Genomic DNA, 19,861 nt, shown 5'->3' with positions numbered 1-19,861 from the left:
GATTCCACCCCTAGTCAATAAAGATGTATTCAATACCTATTATGGGTCAGGTATATATGTGCTAAAACCTGGGAATACAAAAAATGTCAAAAGATAGTGCCTCCTCTCAAGGAATTTATAATCTAAGGGGCAGGGAGATTATTTTTTTGTCTTTTTCTGTGCGTGTCCTCAGTCCTTAGCATAGTACTGGATTCATATTATTATGCTGAGTAGAAATATGTTTTATGGTAATGAAGAACAGGAAACAAAGTAGATAAATGCTCATTGTTTGGGGGGTGGCTAACCAAATGCACTCCATTTGTAACAGAATATTACTGCATTGTAATAAAAAATAAAGAAAAATACAGAGAAATGTGGGAAGATTTATTTGAACAGACATCAAATGAGAGCAGCAGAACCAAGAATGTCAGTTTAGATAATGAAACAATGTCAATGAAAAGAATAGCAAAAATGGAGCTGTGTAATGATAATATCCAATCTTGATGTCAAAGGAAAGAGGAAACAAGGAACCCCTTTGCAAAGGCAGGGGATGATGGGTGTAGAGCATTGCATATATGTCAGCCTCATTTCAGAAGGATCTAGTGTTTGCTCTGCTGATGCAATGTCCCTATGGAGGACCTGTTAATAAATATTTATTAAGATTCTACTATGTGATAGGTACATGTGTATGGGAACAAAGAAAGTCTCTTCCCTCTAGGAATTCACAAACTAATTGGGAAAGATGGCATATTAAAGGAGTCTATAAAGAAGAGGAAAAAGGAAGATATTCAGCTCAGGGTCAAGATGGTGTCTGTTCTTCCTTCTCAAAGAAGACTATGACATCAGGGAAGTGATGCCATGCCATTCATCTGAATTGAATTTGAGTGAGGGGTGGGCTGTGCCAAGTCACCAACCTCCCTTTCTCCTCCAAAGTCATCTGGGTCCAGTGACCAGATATGGATCAGGATGATTGGATGTGGCCCTGGATGGTGAAGTGACTTAACCAAGGTCACACAACTAGTGTCAAAGTGTCTGAGATCAGATTTGAATGCAGGTCCAGGATTGCTGCTATGTCCTCTGCACCACCTAGCTGCCCTATTTACAGTTCAGGGACATAAAGTCCAACAACCAGGTGGAAAGTAATGAGGTGTCTTGGGTCTCTTTAAATGGTGGAGGGTCTGGGAGGAGCTCTCCAAGGTCTGACTTCTGCCCTTTCTAGTCATAGGGAAGTAGGGACCCAAGGGCCAAGAGGTACCGAGAAGGTAGGAGCTTCAGAGTTGATTTCCTATTGCAGGAAGGTGAATTTTTGGATACAAAGATGAAATCCAGGTAAGAGGGTCAAGTGAGAATCAGTTAGAGGGGCTCTCCAAGGCCCTGGATCCTCTAAGATCACCTAAGATTCAATTCAACAAACATTAATCCCCAACAATATGTAAAACAGTTAGCTAGGTGCTGAAGAAGTCAAGATACACATGAAGCAGTACCAGCCCTCCAGAAGCTTACAATTTACTTGGCAGTATGCAACATTGAACCAGATGAGTAAACACCAATTATATGCAAAGTTATTTCAAGAAGGGGAGAGCACTCATAATTGGAGAGTAAGGGTGGGGCAGGAAAGGCCTCCACCAGCAACAGCAAGCAATCATCTAGAATCTAGATTCTTTCTTTTTCTTTCTATATTTCTTTCTTTCTTTCTCGTTCTTTCTCTCTTTCTTTCTCTTTCTTTAACTCTCTCTCTCTCTCTCTCTCTCTCTCTCTCTCTCTCTCTCTCTCTCTCTCTTAAAAGTTAGGTGATGCAATGTGCTGAACATGGAGTCAGGAAGAGTTGGGTTCAAATCCAACCCTAGATCCTTACTAGATGTGTGACCCTAGACAAGTCACTTAACCTCTGCATGACTCACTTTCCTTATAACTATAAAATGAGGATAGGAATAGTACCCACTGCCCAATGTTATTGTGAAGATCAAATGAGATATTAATTGTCAAGTGCTTAGTGCAATGCAATTTATTTGAAGGTTTTCAAAGCATTTTACAAATATCTCATTTCATTCTCAGAACCCTAAGAAGCAGGTGCTTTTACTATCCTCATTTTACAGTTGAGAAAACTGAGACAGGCATTGGTAAAGTGACTTAGCCAGAGTCACACTGTTAATAAGTATCTGAAGTTGGATATGAGTCCCATTCCTACTGATTCTAGGGTCAGCTCTCTAGCCACTGTGCTACCTGAATATCTATGGGAGACAGAATGTGAATTGTAGGAAAAGTAAGGATTCCAAAGGATGATGAGGAAGATGGGATTATTCTGGTGTGGAGTTCTGCTTGTGCAAAGACATGGAAAAGGAAGGTGGAATGGAATGGATGGGGAACAGAGAGTCCACCAAGAGGGGAGGGGCACCTGGGAACTGGAAATATTCACTCTCGCTGAGTTCTGATTTGAGATCCACATGGCAAAACTCATCTCCTCAGAAGGATTTTCTGTAATACTTGAGAGGACAAAGAGATTGTTCAATGAGAAGTTGTGTTAAAATTGGCATATTGCTGATGCCCATACAGGCTTCTCTTCTAGCTACATACTTCCAATATTCTGAGGAGTTGTGGGGGCAGGCTAAGGGATCTGAAGGAAGGATTTCTGATGGATAATAAGGGGGACATCTCATCCTAACTCAGATATTTACTACCTGTTTGACCTTGGATCAGCCAATTGATCAGAAAATGGAAGCCCTCTTGGCTTCCATTTTCTTCTTTGTCAAATGATTGGGAGGGGGGGGTGGCCCTGTGACCTCTGAGTCACTCAAAGCCTTGACATTCTATAATTTTGTAACTAACTTGCTGTGCCACCTTGGCCCAAGTCACTGAACTGTGTCTGTTTTACCCTCTAAGACAAGAGAAGGTTGAAGTGGATCATCTCCAAGGTGTCTGTGTCCTCAGATACTTTTCAGCTCGGTGTCCTCAGATACTTTGTCCCCACTCCCCAGAACATTACAAGATGCATGCTGAAAAGAAATATGAAATACTTCATTATAATGTGCTGAGGGGGTTCTAGGAAGGGGAGGGTGAAAATTTGGTGGAGAGATCATAGGTTTAGAAACATGAAGAAATTGAAGTAAAGTGACTTGCTAGTGAGAGTTGGAGGTAGAATTTGAACTCCACTCTTCCTAACTCTGAAATAAGTAGCTGGTGCAGTGGACAGTATTGGACCTCATCTTATTGACACGAGTGGTGTGACCCTGGAGAAGTCATTTAACTCTGTTTACCTCATTTTCCGTCTTCTGTCAAATGAGCTGGAGAAGGAAATGGCAAACCACTCCAGGATCTTTGCTAAGAAGTCCCACATGGGGTCACGGGGAGTCAAACATGACTGTAAAGCAACAAAAATGATTGATGCACTATTAGAAAAATATGGAAGGAATTCAGGAACTCCAGGGTAAGATCTGCCTATAGTGATACAGAGCAAAGTAAGCATAATCAAAAACAATATGCACACTGATCACAAAGAAAAAGGGAAAGGAAAACACTAAATGACCCCACACAATGACCCTTCTTAGCTCCAGAGGACCAAAGGTAAGGGCTTATCTTCTTCCTTTCAGTGGCAAGCTAGTAGACAAGGACTCAGAAGCACAGGCAGGGTCAATTTGTTCCCTTGTTTGATAAATTGTTTTTTCTTTATTCCAAAGGAATGTTCTGTCACTGAGTTGGTTTATTTATTGGAAAGGGACAGAGATGTGAATAAAAGGAATAGGGCCTAGATCTATGATTTCATTAATTTAGGGAACTCCCTGTGAGAAAATTCACTTTACCAAAACAGATTGATACCTTCTCAGCAATTTATAATCTTTGAGAGTTTCTTAGAACATTGAGAGGTTAAGTAGCTTGTCTGGTACATAGTAGACACTTAATAGATGTTTGTGACTGAGAGAATCATGTAGCCAGTTTGTGTCAGAGTTTGGACTCGAACCCAGGTTTTCCATTTTTTTTGAAGTCGGATCTCCATTTCCCTGAGTTCTTGAAATAAAGCTTAAGTTACACACACACACACACACACACACACACACACACACACACACACACACACACGGAGAGTGAGCCCGGGGAGAGTTGAGTGAAGGGTTAAGTCTCCTGCAATGAACACTAGCTAAGCAGCCCCACCTGTGTGTACAGTATGTTTATAGGATTAGCACAAGCTTGGAAATCATGATATGTTTTAGCTAGTGCAGCAGGTACCTTACTGCTTAAGCTTCTATTTCCTTGAAGGAGGGCACAAGAAAGCCATCAGTTCTCGGCTGCTCAGGTGCAGGCCCTCTGCTCGTGGGATTTAGGGAAGAGCTTAAGTACCTGGGGATGCAGGAGTTAGGGTTGGGTGGGTTGGTTTGCTTTTTAAGTAAATTGCATCGAACCTAGTTTTGATACTTGAGATTCCAAATAAAAGGCACCACTCGAGTGGAGTATGGGATTATTCTGTAGGCCCTTTAATCAGGGGGCCTCCTCTAGGAAGTCTTCTGAATCCTCCCAGAAATTATTGCTGTCTCTGTCCTCAAATTCTATGTCTTGAAAGGTATTCCCTCCTAAGAACCTCTCCTTTCTTCCCATTCTCCCTCCCATCCCCTGCAAGAATCTATTATTTTTTTCAAAACCGAGCACAAGGACTAGTAGCAAAAAGATATGCCCCCAAATTACTTTGCATTTTGGGGGTCTCCTCATACCTTTATATACATATATATGTATGTATGTGTGTATATGTATATATATACATATATGTATATATGTGTGTGTATATATATATATATATATATATATATATATATATATATCCAGATAGTTCCCTCTGCTAGAATGTAAGTTCCTAGAAAACAGGAACCATTTCATTTTGTAGCTAAGTCTCAAGGGGAAATATCAATTTGGACTTGGAAGCAGGGAAACAGGAATTTGAATCCTTCCTCAGACACCAATTGACTGGGTGACCCTGGAGAAGTCATTGCATTTCTTTCAGCCACAGTTTCCTTAGCTAGAAAGAAGGCGCTAGCAATAGCACTTTTCTCATAGGGTTGTTGGGAGATCAAATGAATAACAGATGTAGTGATTTGTAAGTCTTAAAATACTAAATAAAGTATTGTCATCATTATCACCACCTTCATCTTCATCATTTTTGCTTTTTTATCCTTTCCACTTTTATCCTTTCCATCCTTAATGTGAAGAAAGTGTAAAAGTGGAGTTCAAATTAGGCTTTTTGCAAGGCAATTGGCTTAAGTGGCTTCTCCAAGGCCACACAGCTAGGTAATTATTAAGTGTCTGAGGCTGGATTTGAACTCAGGTCCTCCTGACTCCAGGGCGGTTGCACCACCTAGCCACCCCCAAGAAAGTGCTTTTAAAAAATCACAGTTTCAAGTTTATTGTGACCCTCCCAAGTCAATACCTTAGGAGTAAGGACTAGTTTCCATGTTGACTCTATACTTGGGCCTTAGTAAACCCCTGGCACCTAGTAGGCTCTTGAAAAAATGCTTGTTCAAATGAACAATTCCAACTCATCCATGTCATTCTTCCCTAGTAGTCTAAGCTTCTTGAAAGGGATCATCTCATATCTTTGGGTTTGGGGTTAATACCTGCTCCTCAGGGGTTTAAAGTCAAATGAAATAATTACTTTAATTGGCTTAATCTTCTTTTAGCCTCACAACACTCTCATAAAGTTGGACAATCCAAACATTAGAATTCCCCTTTGATAGATGAGAAAGCTTTGGCATAGAAAGGTTAAATGATGTCCCTAGTTACAGATAATCTATTTAGCTTTTCATTTCACAAAGGAAGTAAAGAGACTTACCAAAGGTCACATAGGTAATAAGCAGCAGGGTTGGGATTTGAGCTCAGATCCTTGGACTCTGAATCCAACCATCTTCCCAACCAATCATAAATGCATTAGTCTGATTTGCTAGATCCTGGAATTAGTGTATTTGCCTTTCAGTGACAGTTATGGATTCTTTTGGTCTCCGATAGTTTATTGGTTAGAGTTGAGGTGGGAGAAAGTCTCAAGGACCATGAGACCTCTGTCATTGACCTTTAGTGAATATCAATAGCTGAAAAGGAGTTCGAATAGCACCTTCTTTAATCTCATTTTCCAGGTGGACAAAACAATTCAGGGATGACTTGCTAGAGAACTAAAGATACTTGAATAAAAGGTCTGACAGGTTGGGGTTAGCAGACTCTCTAGAAAATAAAGTTATGCCAATATAGTTTCAAATAGGGCACTTTATTTTAAAAAGAAGTTTCCACAATATATTGCAATATATATATGTATATATATGTATATATATATATGTATATATATATGTATACATATGACTTTTTGGTTGGGGGCTAAGTTACCGATTCAAATCACAAACATTGACAGAAAGATTGGTGGGCATTGGGAGAAAGAAGCTAAACTGAGTTCTTGAACTGAAATGACACATTTGGACTTGGGTGAAGCCGTCAAGGGCACGGTTCATCTTGCTGGCTCTGACTCTGCATCTCCATCCCAAGGGAGTCGACCATGACAAATTGTTTTTTAAGTTCTTTTTGGAAGCAAAACTTGTGTTTTCTATTTTGCTTTTGCAACACTTACATCACAGTAAAAAGATGCCCATTTATAAATCTCCATGCTGAGAAAATGAAATTTGGAACAGTGAGGAGAGAATGCATTCCAAAGCGATTAAAGGTTATCTTAAGAGGCAAACAAATCTGAAAGGGAGTGAGTAATTAAGGCAGAATCATCCTGAGATTTCTGGAAGTGGGTCTAAGTTTAATCATGGGCGATGGTGGCATTGCACCAAATCTCAGAGTAGAGCTTAGACTACAGGAGAAGGACGAGCTAGGCCAAATTTTCATAAGCTTACTTCAGCAGTTTTGTCACTAACTGAAAATTAGTCCTTTTAAAAATGAAGACTTTTAAAAGGGATTTTTTTTTGTTTTGGTTTGAAATTCGATAGAAATAGGTAGTGCAATGAAAAAAATTCCAGACAGCAAGAGTCTGGTAGAGAATTGGCAACCCCCCATCCCCCCCCCACTTCCCAAATGCTCCCTCCTTTATGATGTACCTTTGCAACAGGACACTTGCTAGTACATAGACTTAAATAGTGCATTGAAAAAACTCCCAGACAGCAAGGATCTGGTAGAGAACTGGCTATCCTCCTCCAACCCCTTCCCCTTGTGCTCCCTTCTCTATGAGTTACCTTTGCAACAGGACACTTGCTAGGACATAGATAAAGTTAGAAGGGACCTTAGCGTTCATCCAGAAGGGGAAACTGAAGTTTTCAAAGACATTTTCAAAGACATTTGCCCAGGTCCAACTCCATGTCTCTCTGCCTTGAGGTGTCTCTTGCATTTCAATCTCATTAGATCTGGGAAGTCACTGGGGCATTAGGTTGGGAGAGTAGATCTTACCAATATCTCTGCCCTTGTATTCATTGATTTGCAGGACCTGAGACCTAGAATGTCTTCCTTCATAGGCGGACATTTAAGAGGGCTGTCCAATAGTCGGAGCTGTTTTCTTCCTTCATCAAACTCACATTCTTCCCTTCACCATGATCAGTGAGGCAAAGAGGAGCAGGGCTACTTCTCAGCCCAATTTATCATCAGATGTTCTTCCACTGCATCCCTTAGTCCTGCCCTCTGAGCCCTCTACCTCACTGACACCAGGCCATCTTTCAGAAAATTTTATTCTTTGGGTTCTCCAACATGGCAGCTGAAACTTCCTTCTCTTTGTGGGAGGAATCTCAGGGAAAGGATCAGCTAAACCTTGAGAGTCAGAAGCACACAAAGTAGTATCACCTAGTGTCTGAACCTGAAGGATGACGTCCTTCACTCCATATGGTTGCTTTGATAGGATTTAGAATTTAGTATCTTATATTAGGGAATTATTTGCTTCTTAAACAGGCCTTTGATGTGCAATTCACTTGTCATTTTTGTTTTATTTTGTTTTGCAGGCAAGTTAGAATCAAGACCAAGACCTCTAAGAAAGGAAATAGGAATTAGATCCCTCAACCCAGTTGAAGGTGGGGTTTCTTAATGGTGCTCCATAGAGGGTGAAGCCTGAAGAAAGTCAATTGGCATTCAAAATGAAACTTTGGCAGGAGATAGAACTCTGGTTAAACCGAGTGACAGTATTGCGAGGTTCCAAAGGGAAAATGCCAGCAATAGCTCCTTGAATCCATAATAAAAAACACCCTAATCTTTATCTAACACTTTCATTTAGAAAAATATTTGTTTCACCAACTTAGTTTCATGCGAGCTTCACAGCACTGTGAGGTAAGCAAGGACAGGTTTAAGTCTCTCCTATTTTATAGATGGGGAAACTGAGGCATTGAGCAGTTAAAGGGTAGGATTAGTCAGTGGGAAAGTTAGGGATGTCATCCAGATCTGCATCCTCTTTCCACTGTTTCATGAGTACAAAGGGAAACCTTTTCTTCTCCTGTCCCTCACCCCCACTGACTATCACTGCCCCACTGGAAACATAAGAACTTTGGCACCACTCATATCTTCAGTTCAGAGTCATGTTTATTTAGACAGTCTGAAACTGTCTCATCCTCTATGGGTCTTTTAAAAATGGACACACTCTAGATCAGGACTTCTTAACCTGGCCCTGCCCCCTCCCTCCAAGGGTCTGGATTGATTCTGGAGGGTTGGAAAACTTGGATGATTAAAAAAAAATCCATCTTTATTTTTACTTACTTTTATCTCAAATTTAAAATTTCCATCAATTATTTTACAAAATGATCTTGAGAAGGACACTATAGGCTTTACCAGACAGTCAGCAAGTTCATGACGTAATAAATGTTCATGGATTCTCGGAGTTTACCTCTGTTTTAACTTTCAACAATTTTTTCCATGTACTTTTTTCACCTCCTCCCTAGATCAGCCACCAAGTTAGAACTTAACATCCGGCCTTGTCTACCCACTTCTGAAGCTGTCCAGGCCTTGGACCTTCTCCAAGTGCAAGGAAATAAACATTTATTAAACACCTGCTGTGTGGCAAGCACTGGAGATACAGAGGCAGAAAATGAAATGGTACCTGCCCTCAAGGAGCTGACATTCTATTGGGGATGGGGAAGGGAGAGAGCCAAAGAGAACTTTAGGCACATTTCCAGGTCCAAAGAGGTGCAGCTGCTCTTTGAGGTCAGTCCCACAGTGCAGACCCTGTCAGAAGGCCCCAGGCTTGGTACCGCCTTCTCCCCTGTTCTGACTTTAGCTTCTCATAAGATGCTCCGTTTACACAGGTGATCAAGCTGAAGGAAAAGAACAGACCCTCCCGGAAACAGAGATGCTGACAGCTCATAAAATAAAGAATAAAGGCACTGGGAAGAGAGCCCTGGAGCTCACACTAGGTTTTTTTTTTTCTTTCTTTTTTTCTTTCTTTTTTTTTTTTTTTTTTAAAGAAAGGCGAGTTCAAAGCAAAGACAGTTAAACTGGTTGTGGAGAGGGAGTCAGATTCACTTCAGAGCTGGTTGGTTGGCAGTACCTGAGAAATCATCTAATTCAACCCCAAGCTGAAGAAGACTCTTCCTCTGTCACATCCTTGTAATTAGAAGGGTACCCTCACTTCTTGCCTTAGGTGGCCCCGAATGCCATTTAAATATTAAATATGCTTCTGGGTCACAGATTTAGTGAATCCATCAGTCAAGAAATGGGGACTTGACTGCCACTCGAAGCCTTTGGCAGGGTGGATGGGCCCCCCTCTTCTCCTAATCTCCCTGACTCTGGTCCCCACTTGCTTTCAGAGAACAAAGTGGAAGAAGCAGCTATGGGTTGGGTCCCAGTCACTAGCCAGTGTTACCAGAAAGCTGGACTCCAAGCTCCCCAGCAGTAGAGGTAAGGGTAATAGGGGTAGCTATTGTACATGGAGATCAGTGATGCCCCAGAGAAGTTCTCTTCTTTTAGGCTGGGCAGGGGAGAGTTCTTATCGAGGTCTCCCAGATCAGAGGTCAGCTGCTTTCTCTTGGTCTTATACCGTCTGTTCTGGAACCAGATTTTGACCTGGGTCTCCGTGAGCTTGAGATTCTTGGCCAGGTGAGCCCTCTCAGGGGCTGACAGATACTTCTGGTGGCTAAACTTTCTCTCCAGCTCAATGACCTGGGTGTGGGAGAAGGCAGCCCGGGAGCGCTTGGGTGGCTTCAGGGCTTTGGGGGAGGCAGCACTGGAAGGGTTTGCACAGTCCAAAAGACAGGTCTCAAAGTGTGCATCTGGAACATGGAAGGGAGGAAAGGGGCAGGAAGGGAGGGAGGGAGGAGAGAAAGTTACATATTAGTAGGGAACAGGACATAATAACATCAGGCCTTATCTCTGCAGAAAGAGAACAGAGTAGGCCACTGTGAACCTGGATACATTGGGGCTTTTTCACATAGCTGAGGAATTCTCTTCAAGTGCATAGTGTGCGTGTGTTTGTGTGTGTGTGTGTGTGTGTGTGTGTGTGTGTGTGTGTGTGTGTTGGGGTGGGGGTGGGGTGGGCAGGGGAGTGTTGATGGCCACTTGGTCCAATTTTCTAATAAGTCTCTGGCACTTACTGCTGGTTTGATTTTAGGAAAGTCACAACACTTCTTTATGACTCAGTTTCCTTTTCAGGAACATGCAGGGATTAAATTTGATCATGTCTAAGGTTTCTCCCACCTCTGAGAGTCTATGATCCCTAATCAAAGGAACTCAATAAAGACCTTTGCAATACTTTTCAGGTTGTGGTAGATATGCCAAGTTACAAGAGATCAGAACTTCACCCATCACAAATGGGGGGGGGGAACTGAAGGGGAAAGAGGACAGGAGCAAGTGAGTTTGGGGCCTAATAGGAAAAGAATTGAAAGTGGAATAGAGCTAATAGACTATCCAGTCTGAAGGATGTGTGGCATAAATGGAGGGAGAAGTGACCTGTATTGAACTGTGTAGCCCTGGGAGTCATTTCTGCCCCTGAGCCTCAGTATCTTCAACTGCAAAATGAAATCAGTAACATATAGATTTATCCTGAGAAAAGAGAGATAGTGTGGAGCGGTGGGTCACGAACTGGTTTGGGAGACAGGAAGACCTGCCTTGGCTTGCATGCTAGCTCTGGGGCCCTGGGCTGGTCATTTCATCTCTGTGTACTAGGCAGCTAGCTGACCCCTCTCTGTTCCCCCATCTCTCTCTCTCTCTCTCTCTCTCCTTCTCCCCTTCTCTCTCCCTCTCTCCCCCTCTCTCTCTCTCTCTCTCTCTCTCTCCTTCTCCCCTTCTCTCTCCCTCTCTCCCCCTCTCTTTCCCCCTCTTTCTCCCTCTCTTCCTCTCCCCCTCTCCTCTCCCTGCCCTCTCTCCCCCCCATCTCTCTCTCTCTCTCTCTCTCTCTCTCTCTCTCTCTCTCTCTCTCTCTCTCTCTCTCCTCTCTCTCTCTCTCTCTCTCTCTCTCTCTCTCCCCCAAGACCAGAGATCTCCGAGATGGTCACAGCTTCCCTGGTGGAAGAAGCCAGCCCCTAGTGAGGGTAGGTCTAATTGCAACTCTTCTAAGTGCTGGTCCATTCCGAGGTGCGATTCGGAGTCTGATCCCCTCTCCCCGCCCCCCCCCCCCCAGGATGTCTTGCATGGAAGGAGCGGCATCGGAGGGAGGACCCCCGGCCCATGCTGCTGCCTCTAGTCGCGTCCCTTTGGAGTGGAGGGAAAAGAGCTGTTCCCCAGGCCGGCCCCACAAGCCATTCATTGCCCAGGCCCGCGAGGGAGCAGAATCTGGGCCCCCTAGCCCCAGGCCTGCCGCCATCCTCTAGTGGACGAGAAGAGGAGGGAGGTGGCTGTGGGGAGAGCAAGGAAGGCCACTCGCAGGCCTCCCAAGTCTCCCCGACCTGCGGGGGGGGGGCAAGAGAGAGCTCTAGAGGGAGCTAGAGGGCGAGAGAGGGTGGGACTGTGGGGACCCCCTCCCGGATGGGGAGAGGGGCAGCGGCCCAACAAGTCTCAAAGTGCCAGTCCCCCCTACTCCCCCCCCCCCACCCAGGGCAGCCCTGGGAGCAACGGGACTTTAGCCTTCTGGGAGCCCCCCCCCCCCCCATGTGAGAGAGAAAAGAGAGGAGTTTCGCGTGCCCACGGTCACAGGGCTCCTCCGCGGGGGGGACCCCGGTGTCCTGGTCCCCGGCTCTCCGAAAGCTGGGCTGGGGAAGGGGCCCCCCTTACCTGTCTCTGCCCCCGAGGGAGAAGAGCCCGCCTCGGGGCTCCGGTCCGCCTGGGCGGGCCTCGCCGGCTGCCCTGCGCAGGGCGCCGGGCCGCCCTCGGACCCGGACTGGGCCTGGGCCCGGGGCTCGGGAGCCGGGCTGGGCCTCCCGACGCCGCGCCTCTCCGGCCCGTCCCATAGGATGTCCTGGATCAGGAAGGAGGTGAGGGGCTTGGTGGGGGCCAGGGCCGTGGCCCGAGGGCTGCGCGGCGGCTCCGGGGCCCCCCCGGCGGCCCCCCGGGGCCCCCGAGGCGGGGGGCGGCTCCTGGGCGCTCAGCATCTTCTGCCCCGGCGCTGCCCCTGGTGCTGGCCGGCGCTGGCCGGCGCTGCCCGGCGCTGCCCCCGGCGCTGCCCGGCGCTGCCCCCGGCGCTCCGGGTCCCAGCCTGGCTCCCACCGCCCCTGCCCGCTCCGGCCACTTTCGCTTTCTGCGGCTCCGGCGGCTTTTATCCAGCCCGGGGGCGGGGGCAGGGCCAGGAGCCCGATCCGTAGCCCATTGGCCGGCGCCGAGCCTGGCCGCGCCCCTCCTCGGCCACCCCTCCTCCAGGTGCTCCTGCGCCCCGGGGAGCCGGCACGGCCTGCGGCGGGGGGGCCGAGGGGGCTTGGGGAGGGGGCGGCGGGGAAGGCGCTGGCGGCGAGGCCGGCCGGCTCCTGCACCTTTCCGTCCTACGGAGGCAGGGAGTGCTTCGCCTCGGGCCCTGGGTTTGCCACTTGGCCCTCGTCGCCCCTTCTCTCCTGCTCCGGGAGACGAGTCTCTTCTCCCTTTTCTGGCGGCCCCTCAGCATCCTGGAGCCGCCACTCCAGCCCCCAGCCCCCAGCCCCCAGCCCCCAGCCTGCAGTCCGGCCAGCCCGGGACAGCCGCTGCGCTCAGCCGGGGGGTGGGGGTCCTAAAGAGCCCCCCCCCCCCCCCCCAGCTAGAGAGCTCCCAAAGCAGAGATCAGCGCGGTGCAGCGCCCCGGGGGCCTGCCACAGCACAGGACAGCGGTCTTCGAGTGTCTCGCGATCTGGCTTCTGGAGACCGGGTGGGGGGCAAGGAGGAAGAGTGGGGGGAGCAGCTAGGTGACGCAGTGGTTAGGGCACCAGCCCCGGAATCAGCAGGATCTGAGTTCAAATCCGAACTCAGGCACTTCAGAATTACCCCGCTGTGCGACCTTGGGCAAGTCCCTTAGCCCTATTGCCTCGCAAAAACAAAAAAAGAAAGAGGGAGCGAAAGTTGCAATCCCTTCAGTTTAGCGAGTCATGAAGCACCTGTCTCTGAGCTGGACCAATAGACAGTCTCCTCAGGGTCAGGGAGCCCTCGGTTCAAGTCCATCTGCTTGAGTGACCTTGGATAAGTCACCTACAGGCAGATCTCAACACCTACATTTCAGAGATGACGCCAATTTCTTTAAGTAGAAGGAAACATAGGTCGGGTCCCTAAATCCTTATTGTGTGCATTTAAAAGCCTGGCCTTTCTCGAGTCCCTAAAGGGTGCTAAGCAGATCCTCCAGGAGCACTCTGGGAGAAAGTTGTTATCATTATCCACATGTTGCAGTTGAGGGAATTGAAGCCAATGGGTTAAGTGACTTGCCCAGGGTCACCTAGTCTGTCTCCTTGACTCCAAGTTCACTTCACTATCCATTACTAAGGTCTAGAGTCTTCCTGACTCCAGACCCAGTACTCTATTGCACAAATGAAATAAAAATCACATAGCCACTCCTCTCACCGGCTTTTCATTGCAAAGATATAAATTTTAGAATTTCTGTGCACAGACTGGCAACAGCAGCCTCTGCTTCCTGGAGCTCCCTGCCAACGGGGGAGACTTGGCGGAACAACAATGGGTCAGCGAGGTCTTAACTGGATAAATGGGAGGAAACCGTGAGAGGGAAGGTAGAGTAAATAAGAGAAGTCAGGGAGAGTGGGACCATGAGGGGGAGGTGAGGAAGGGACATAGGGAAGGTTTCTCCTAGGAAGCAGAAGGAGGAGATGGAGCCTCCATATACAGAATATCTGAGAACCATCTTGGATTGGAAGTGGTGGCCTGACCCTCTCTCCAGACCTTCAGAAAGGGAATAGCAGACCACTGGTTTGTTCACTGCAAAAGGGCTCCTGTTCAGGTACTGACTGGACTCAACGGTCTCTGAGGTTCCTTCTAATTCAGATATCCAGGGAGTCATTGAGAGCACCCATGGATGGATGCAGAGTCAAAGGACCTCAGGATACTGAGAATTCATTCCTCCCACCCATCCTACCACCCCCAGATTTGGAAAGGACTCCATTTGTTGTCCGCCCCCCTCCCATTCATTCTTTAGCTGGCAAATGGTTTGACTCAATGACTCTGCACGGAATTAGGGGGCCAAAATTTATCACCAAGCCCAAGGTATTGAATAGTCTTGCTGTTATTGTTGGAAGAAGTGGAAATATTACAGTTATATCATTAGATGCTGACAATAACTCTGGGAGATAGGTGCAATTATTATCATCCCCATTTCACAGATGAAAAAACTGAAGCATACAGGTGAAAGGACTTGTCCCAGGTCATCTAGTTAATAGATGACTCATTTGAACTCTGGTCTTCCTAAGTCTAGAACCTGAGATTGATCCACTGTGCTACTAATTACAATGGAGAATGGGAAGGAAGGAAATGCACATTTATTAAGCAACTGCCATTTGCATCAGGTCCTATGCTGAATGCTGTTTAGCTATCATTGCATTCGGTGCAGAAGAAAAGTGGGGATGGGGGTGACTAAGTGGCACTGGCCCTGGAGTCAGGAGAAACTGAGTTCAAATCTGGCCTCAGACACTTAATAATTACTTAAGTGGCCTTGGGCAAGCCACTTAACTCCATTGCTTTGCAAAAGAAAGAAAGAAAGAAAGAAAGAAAGAAAGAAAGAAAGAAAGAAAGAAAGAAAGAAAGAAAGAAAGAAAGAAAGAAAGAAAGAAAGAAGGAAGGAAGGAAGGAAGGAAAGAAGGAAAGAAAGAAAGAAAGAAAGAAAGAAAGAAAGAAAGAAAGAAAAAGGAAAAAAGGAAGAAAGAAAAGTGGGAATGGCTTTCCCGAGAGGGAAGCAGCTGAGGCAAATCTGCAATAAAGTCCAGATGCCCCAACCTAGGAATCACAGCCCTCTATCATAGGGTCTCATTTTACTGTGGTATAAGAAAGTCTAGGAAAAAGATCTCCTAGTCTAGGAGGTCAGAGACCAGTGTTTGTTTCTTCCTCATGTTGCTTTATGACAATGACTAAGTTTTTCCCCCCTCTCCAGAACTCAGTTGCTTTAGGCAGACAAATCTGAAATTACATTTTCAAAGGCTCCTTCCATCTTTGAGATGCTCCAGACTCTGAGTGCCAGTATCTCTTTGTAAGGGCATCATTACCAGATTCCGTAGTGACATGGCCTCCTGCTCCCCTCAACCCCATCTCAATCAAATGACCAATATTTATTAAGCTTCCCTTGCTTCCAATAGGGGTCAGTTTTGTGCTTTAGGTCACCTGTTCAGATCCAGGTGACCACCAGGGAGTTCCTATGGTTTTCTCTGGACCAATGTCCTATGTTTGTGGAGTCAGCCTGCTCGATCTAATGATTCACTCTTCCTCACCTACAGGTTGGTCTTTTCCCTAATTCCCACACATAGCAGACTTATTTCTACGCTGTGTTATACTGGGAATCCCCTTCCCCTCTCATATGTTCAATGACCATTTAATTAATAGTCATTATTGAATATTCCGCTTTCTAGGTTCACTTCAAGTACCCTTTCCTGGAAACTCGTTTTTATTATTCTAAGCAGGTGGTGGGTTCTCTGAAGGCGGTTCATCTGTTGGGGAAAGAACTATGGCCAGCTAATGGTTTATTTAAAAAGTATCTAGGGGGTCAGAGAAGACAGCAAGCTCCAAGAGAGACACCAAGCAGCAAAGGGGGCAAAGTGATCTTAGGAAACATTACGGGAGGACGAATGTGCAGGACTGAGGGAAGCGACAGTCCTGGGACCTTTCCTCTGTGCTGGTCAGCCTACATCTAGGGCAGTCCTGAGCTGGAGGAAAGACATTGATAAGGCGGAGGGTGAGCATGCTGAAGTGTATGTCAAACCAAGATAGATGGAAGAAAGCGAGAATAATTAAACAGGAAAGAGAAGACTCAGGAGGGATTTTGGCAGCTGCCATTAAGCGTTCGAAGGGCTGTCTGTGGAAGAGTAATTAGAATTGTTTTGCTTGGCCCCTAAGGGCCAACTGAAGGTGGGGAGGGGGGTGGTAAGAGTAGCTGAGGCAGATTCAGGCTTTAGGCATCAGACAAACAATTCCTCAGCACCAGAGCTGTCCCAAAGTGGCTGCCCCCTCCTTGGAGATCTCTGGATGGTCACTTGTCAGGGTTCTTCTAAAAGAGGGGAGGGTCTCGTTCAGACAAAAGTCATCCCTGGATCTCCGGGGGCCCATCCACCTTGGAGATTCTGGGACTGGGGAATGCTGGAATATTGAAGCTGTTGGATTGGAAGGTTTCCTGCTCACATCTGTTTTTAAACCCCTCAAGTCCTTAATGTTATTGTTTCCCTTCCTGATGAGCAGGCTGTCTCCTGTTCCTTGAGGACCTCTCCTCTCCCGTCTGTCACAGGACGACAAAGGGGTCAATTCAAATGCCTCCGGAAAGGCCTGCCTGCCTCAGCCACATGGAGAGAAGGTGATGTGATTTGTGGGCTCTAGCTAAGAGGTTTCTGTGCTGCTAGTGATCTCCCCCCACTGGACTGTCTTGGTGCCTGCAATTCCACATTTAGAGACATTTTTTTCTATAAAGGCAAGGGTCCCCAGTTAAAATGGAAATATCCCTGGGATAGATAAGATATGAATTCTCTTTATTTAGACATTAACACTATAGCATGAATCAATACATAAACTTTTTCAAGTCAGCAGATAAAAGATTTGATTGGGGGAGAAGCAATGTTTATAGTGGACTGGCTATTAAAAAGTCAGTGTTTGGGGGGTCTAGAGTAAGTGAGGGAAAGGAAAGGGGGGAATGCACCAGAAAGCTGGAGAGGGGTGGCAAGAACGGGTGACATGGTGGACTAAATTAGGTCCTTGAGAAAGTGTATGAAGCATTAATATGTTCATATCACACATTGGTTTTTTGAAGGAGTACTTCATAAACTTCCAAGTCTGTAGAAATGGGAGTTGGGTTTTTTTAAGGTGTTTTTTTGCAAGGCAATGGGGTTAAGTGGCTTGCCCAAGGCCACACAGCTAGGTCATTATTAAGGCTCTGAGGCTGGATTTGAACTCAGGGACTCCTGACTCCAGGGCCAGCGCTCTATCCACTGTGCTACCTAGTTGCTGCTGAAATGGGAGCTGTTGATAGTATATAGATGCAAATAGATATATTTATATCAATATGCATTGATTAAGCTCTGTGTTAAGTGCTGGAGATACAAAAAGAGGCAAAAGACAGTCAAGGAACTTCCCCAAGGACCTTGCAATCTAATAAATATTATATACATTAAAATGATTGTTTAGAAATTAGTTACTAAATATAAATTACTAAAGATTACATTAAAAATTAAAGATTATAGATTTAGAGCTGAACAGTATCTTAGAGGTCATTTAGTCCAACATCTTCATTTAAAAAAAAATCACTAATCTAATAGTCATGTGGTCTAATGGGTAGAGATGGATCTGGAATCAGGAAGATGCATATTCAGATCTTGCTTCTGATGTCTACTGTATTACCATGAACAATTTTCCCTTTCTGGACATAATGCATATCATTTCCCTTTTTTACTAACTTTATATTCCGGTCTGGACTCTTTGCTGTTTCCCACCTTATTGTTTTTGCTCAGGCAATTTCACATTGCTGGCATCATTTCCTTCTCCTTGAATCCTCAGTTTCCTTCATTGTTTAATTTTGATGCTCAGGTTCTACAGGTAGCCTAGCCTGATGTCCCCCCAGGGGCCAGTGACATACCCTAGAAATGACTTTGTATATGGTCTATATTTCATTTTCTCCGAAATGTTCTCCCTCTCCTCCAGTAGAATATAATTTCCTTGAGGGCATTGACTACTTCACTTTTGACCTTTGTGGCTAACTTTTGGCAAGTACTTAATACATGTGTTAAATGAATAAATGAAATTCCTTCACATTTCTAAGCTTTGGTCCCCACATCTGTAAAATGGGCATAATCATAGTGGTCATCGATAGGGTTGTTGGAAGGCTCAAATGCTTGCAAACTGTAAGGGCTTGATAGAAATGGCAGTACTGTTACTGCCTTACTGTTTTCCACATAATCATGCGCTCTCTCTCTCCCTTTCCCTATTCAACTTAAGATGCTGTAGAAACAGGATTTCTGAATAGAGGGAAAAACCCCAAACTTCCCTCCCTCTAATCCAAGTCCTTCCTCAATTGTGCCCACCCCCACCCCCTCACCCCAGGTCTAAAACTGTTTATGCCAACTTCCCTCGCAGATCCTTTGGCCCAGAGAAGGGGGATTAGGGTTTTGGGAACCTTCAGTAGCAGATAATAATTCACCCTCATTATCCTCCTCATCAGGCCTTATCATCCAAGAAAAGCAATCGGAAAAGATTTATGGAGCAATAGGAGCCCAAGAGTATTTTGCTAACGGTGCCCCCTTTCACCCCAAGGCCCTGGGTTTCTGGAGAGCCAGTTAGCTGCTGGCTCTGGCCTCTTCTGGAAATTGCTCTGTGTACTCACTGGGTGGCCTGGGTAGCAACGACCTCCCCCCTCCCCGTCTGTTGAACAGCTTAGTGGAGACCCTCACCTGGAAGACACATCGGGGGCTGTTTGTCTAAAGGAGTAGGTGCTGACCTTCCCATACTGTTCTGGCTGCCAGGGGCAACTTGAGATCTTCCCTGCCTCCCCCCTTCCCTTTCCATCCTTTTACCTCCCTCCTCCCTCCTCCCACGCATGCAAAAGGAAAGTATGTTTGGCTTCTGGATATCCAGAGATGGCAGGATCTGCTGGGGCTGAAAGAAAGGACCCGAGAGGCATCATTTCATTTGAGTCTCTCAACAACCCTAAGAGCTAGATGCTACTATGCCAATTGTACAGATGAGGAAACTGAGGCTGAGAGAGAGAAATGATTAGAATAGGGTTACATAGCTAACTAATAGTGAGAAGGGGGATTTGAACTCTAATCTTGCTGAACCAGATAACTGGATAGAGTACCAAGAGTAGAGTCAGTCTTGGTTTCAGGGTCGAGACCCTAAGTATTTTCAAATAGAGGACCCCAGATTATCTTGGTACTATGAAATCCTTAATTGATGTTTATAGAAGATGAAGGGACCCAGTAAGACAGAAAGTAGGACAGAAAGAACCTCTCTTAGAGATTGTCTGAACATTATGCTTTAGGAATGTTTTAATGATAAAAAAAGAAACAATGTGAACTTTTGAATGGAATCCTGAAAAGATTTATTTCAACTGATGAAGGATGAAGTCCTCAGGAGGGACTAAAGATAGTAAAGGAATCGATGTTGCAAGGCATTAAAACATCAGATGATGCTTCAGCTAAAACTTTTGGACAGAAATATTCCCCCCTCCTCTCTGCAGAGAGATCATTGATTATGGGTTTGAGTAGAGACATTTGTTGTAAAGAGAGGGGAAAAAAAAGATTGGTGCATGTGTTTGGTTTGTTTAAATATATTTTTTTAAAAGGGAGGATCCCTTTTTGGGGGGAAGGACAAAGAAGGGTGACAGCAACATAAAAAAGGAATTAATACAATTAATAAAAAATCAACA

The 19,861-nt window shown here is 45.6% G+C and overlaps 1 protein-coding gene across 1 annotated transcript; it reads right to left on the bottom strand.

The window, feature by feature from the left end:
* Nucleotides 1-8,641: 8,641 nt before the first annotated feature.
* NKX3-1 (NK3 homeobox 1) lies at nt 8,642-12,562 on the bottom strand. Its single transcript, XM_074195317.1, is given in 3 exon segments — nt 8,642-10,184; nt 12,121-12,392; nt 12,394-12,562. Coding segments are annotated over 3 exon segments (726 nt in total). The 5' UTR covers nt 12,438-12,562; the 3' UTR covers nt 8,642-9,774.
* Between the last annotated feature and the right edge of the window lie 7,299 nt (nt 12,563-19,861).

Source organism: Macrotis lagotis, chromosome 1 (assembly GCF_037893015.1).
Source record: "Macrotis lagotis isolate mMagLag1 chromosome 1, bilby.v1.9.chrom.fasta, whole genome shotgun sequence".
Classification (NCBI taxonomy): domain Eukaryota; kingdom Metazoa; phylum Chordata; class Mammalia; order Peramelemorphia; family Peramelidae; genus Macrotis; species Macrotis lagotis.
Note: the sequence above shows the minus strand (reverse complement) of the source record. Positions and strands in the feature narration are given on the sequence as shown.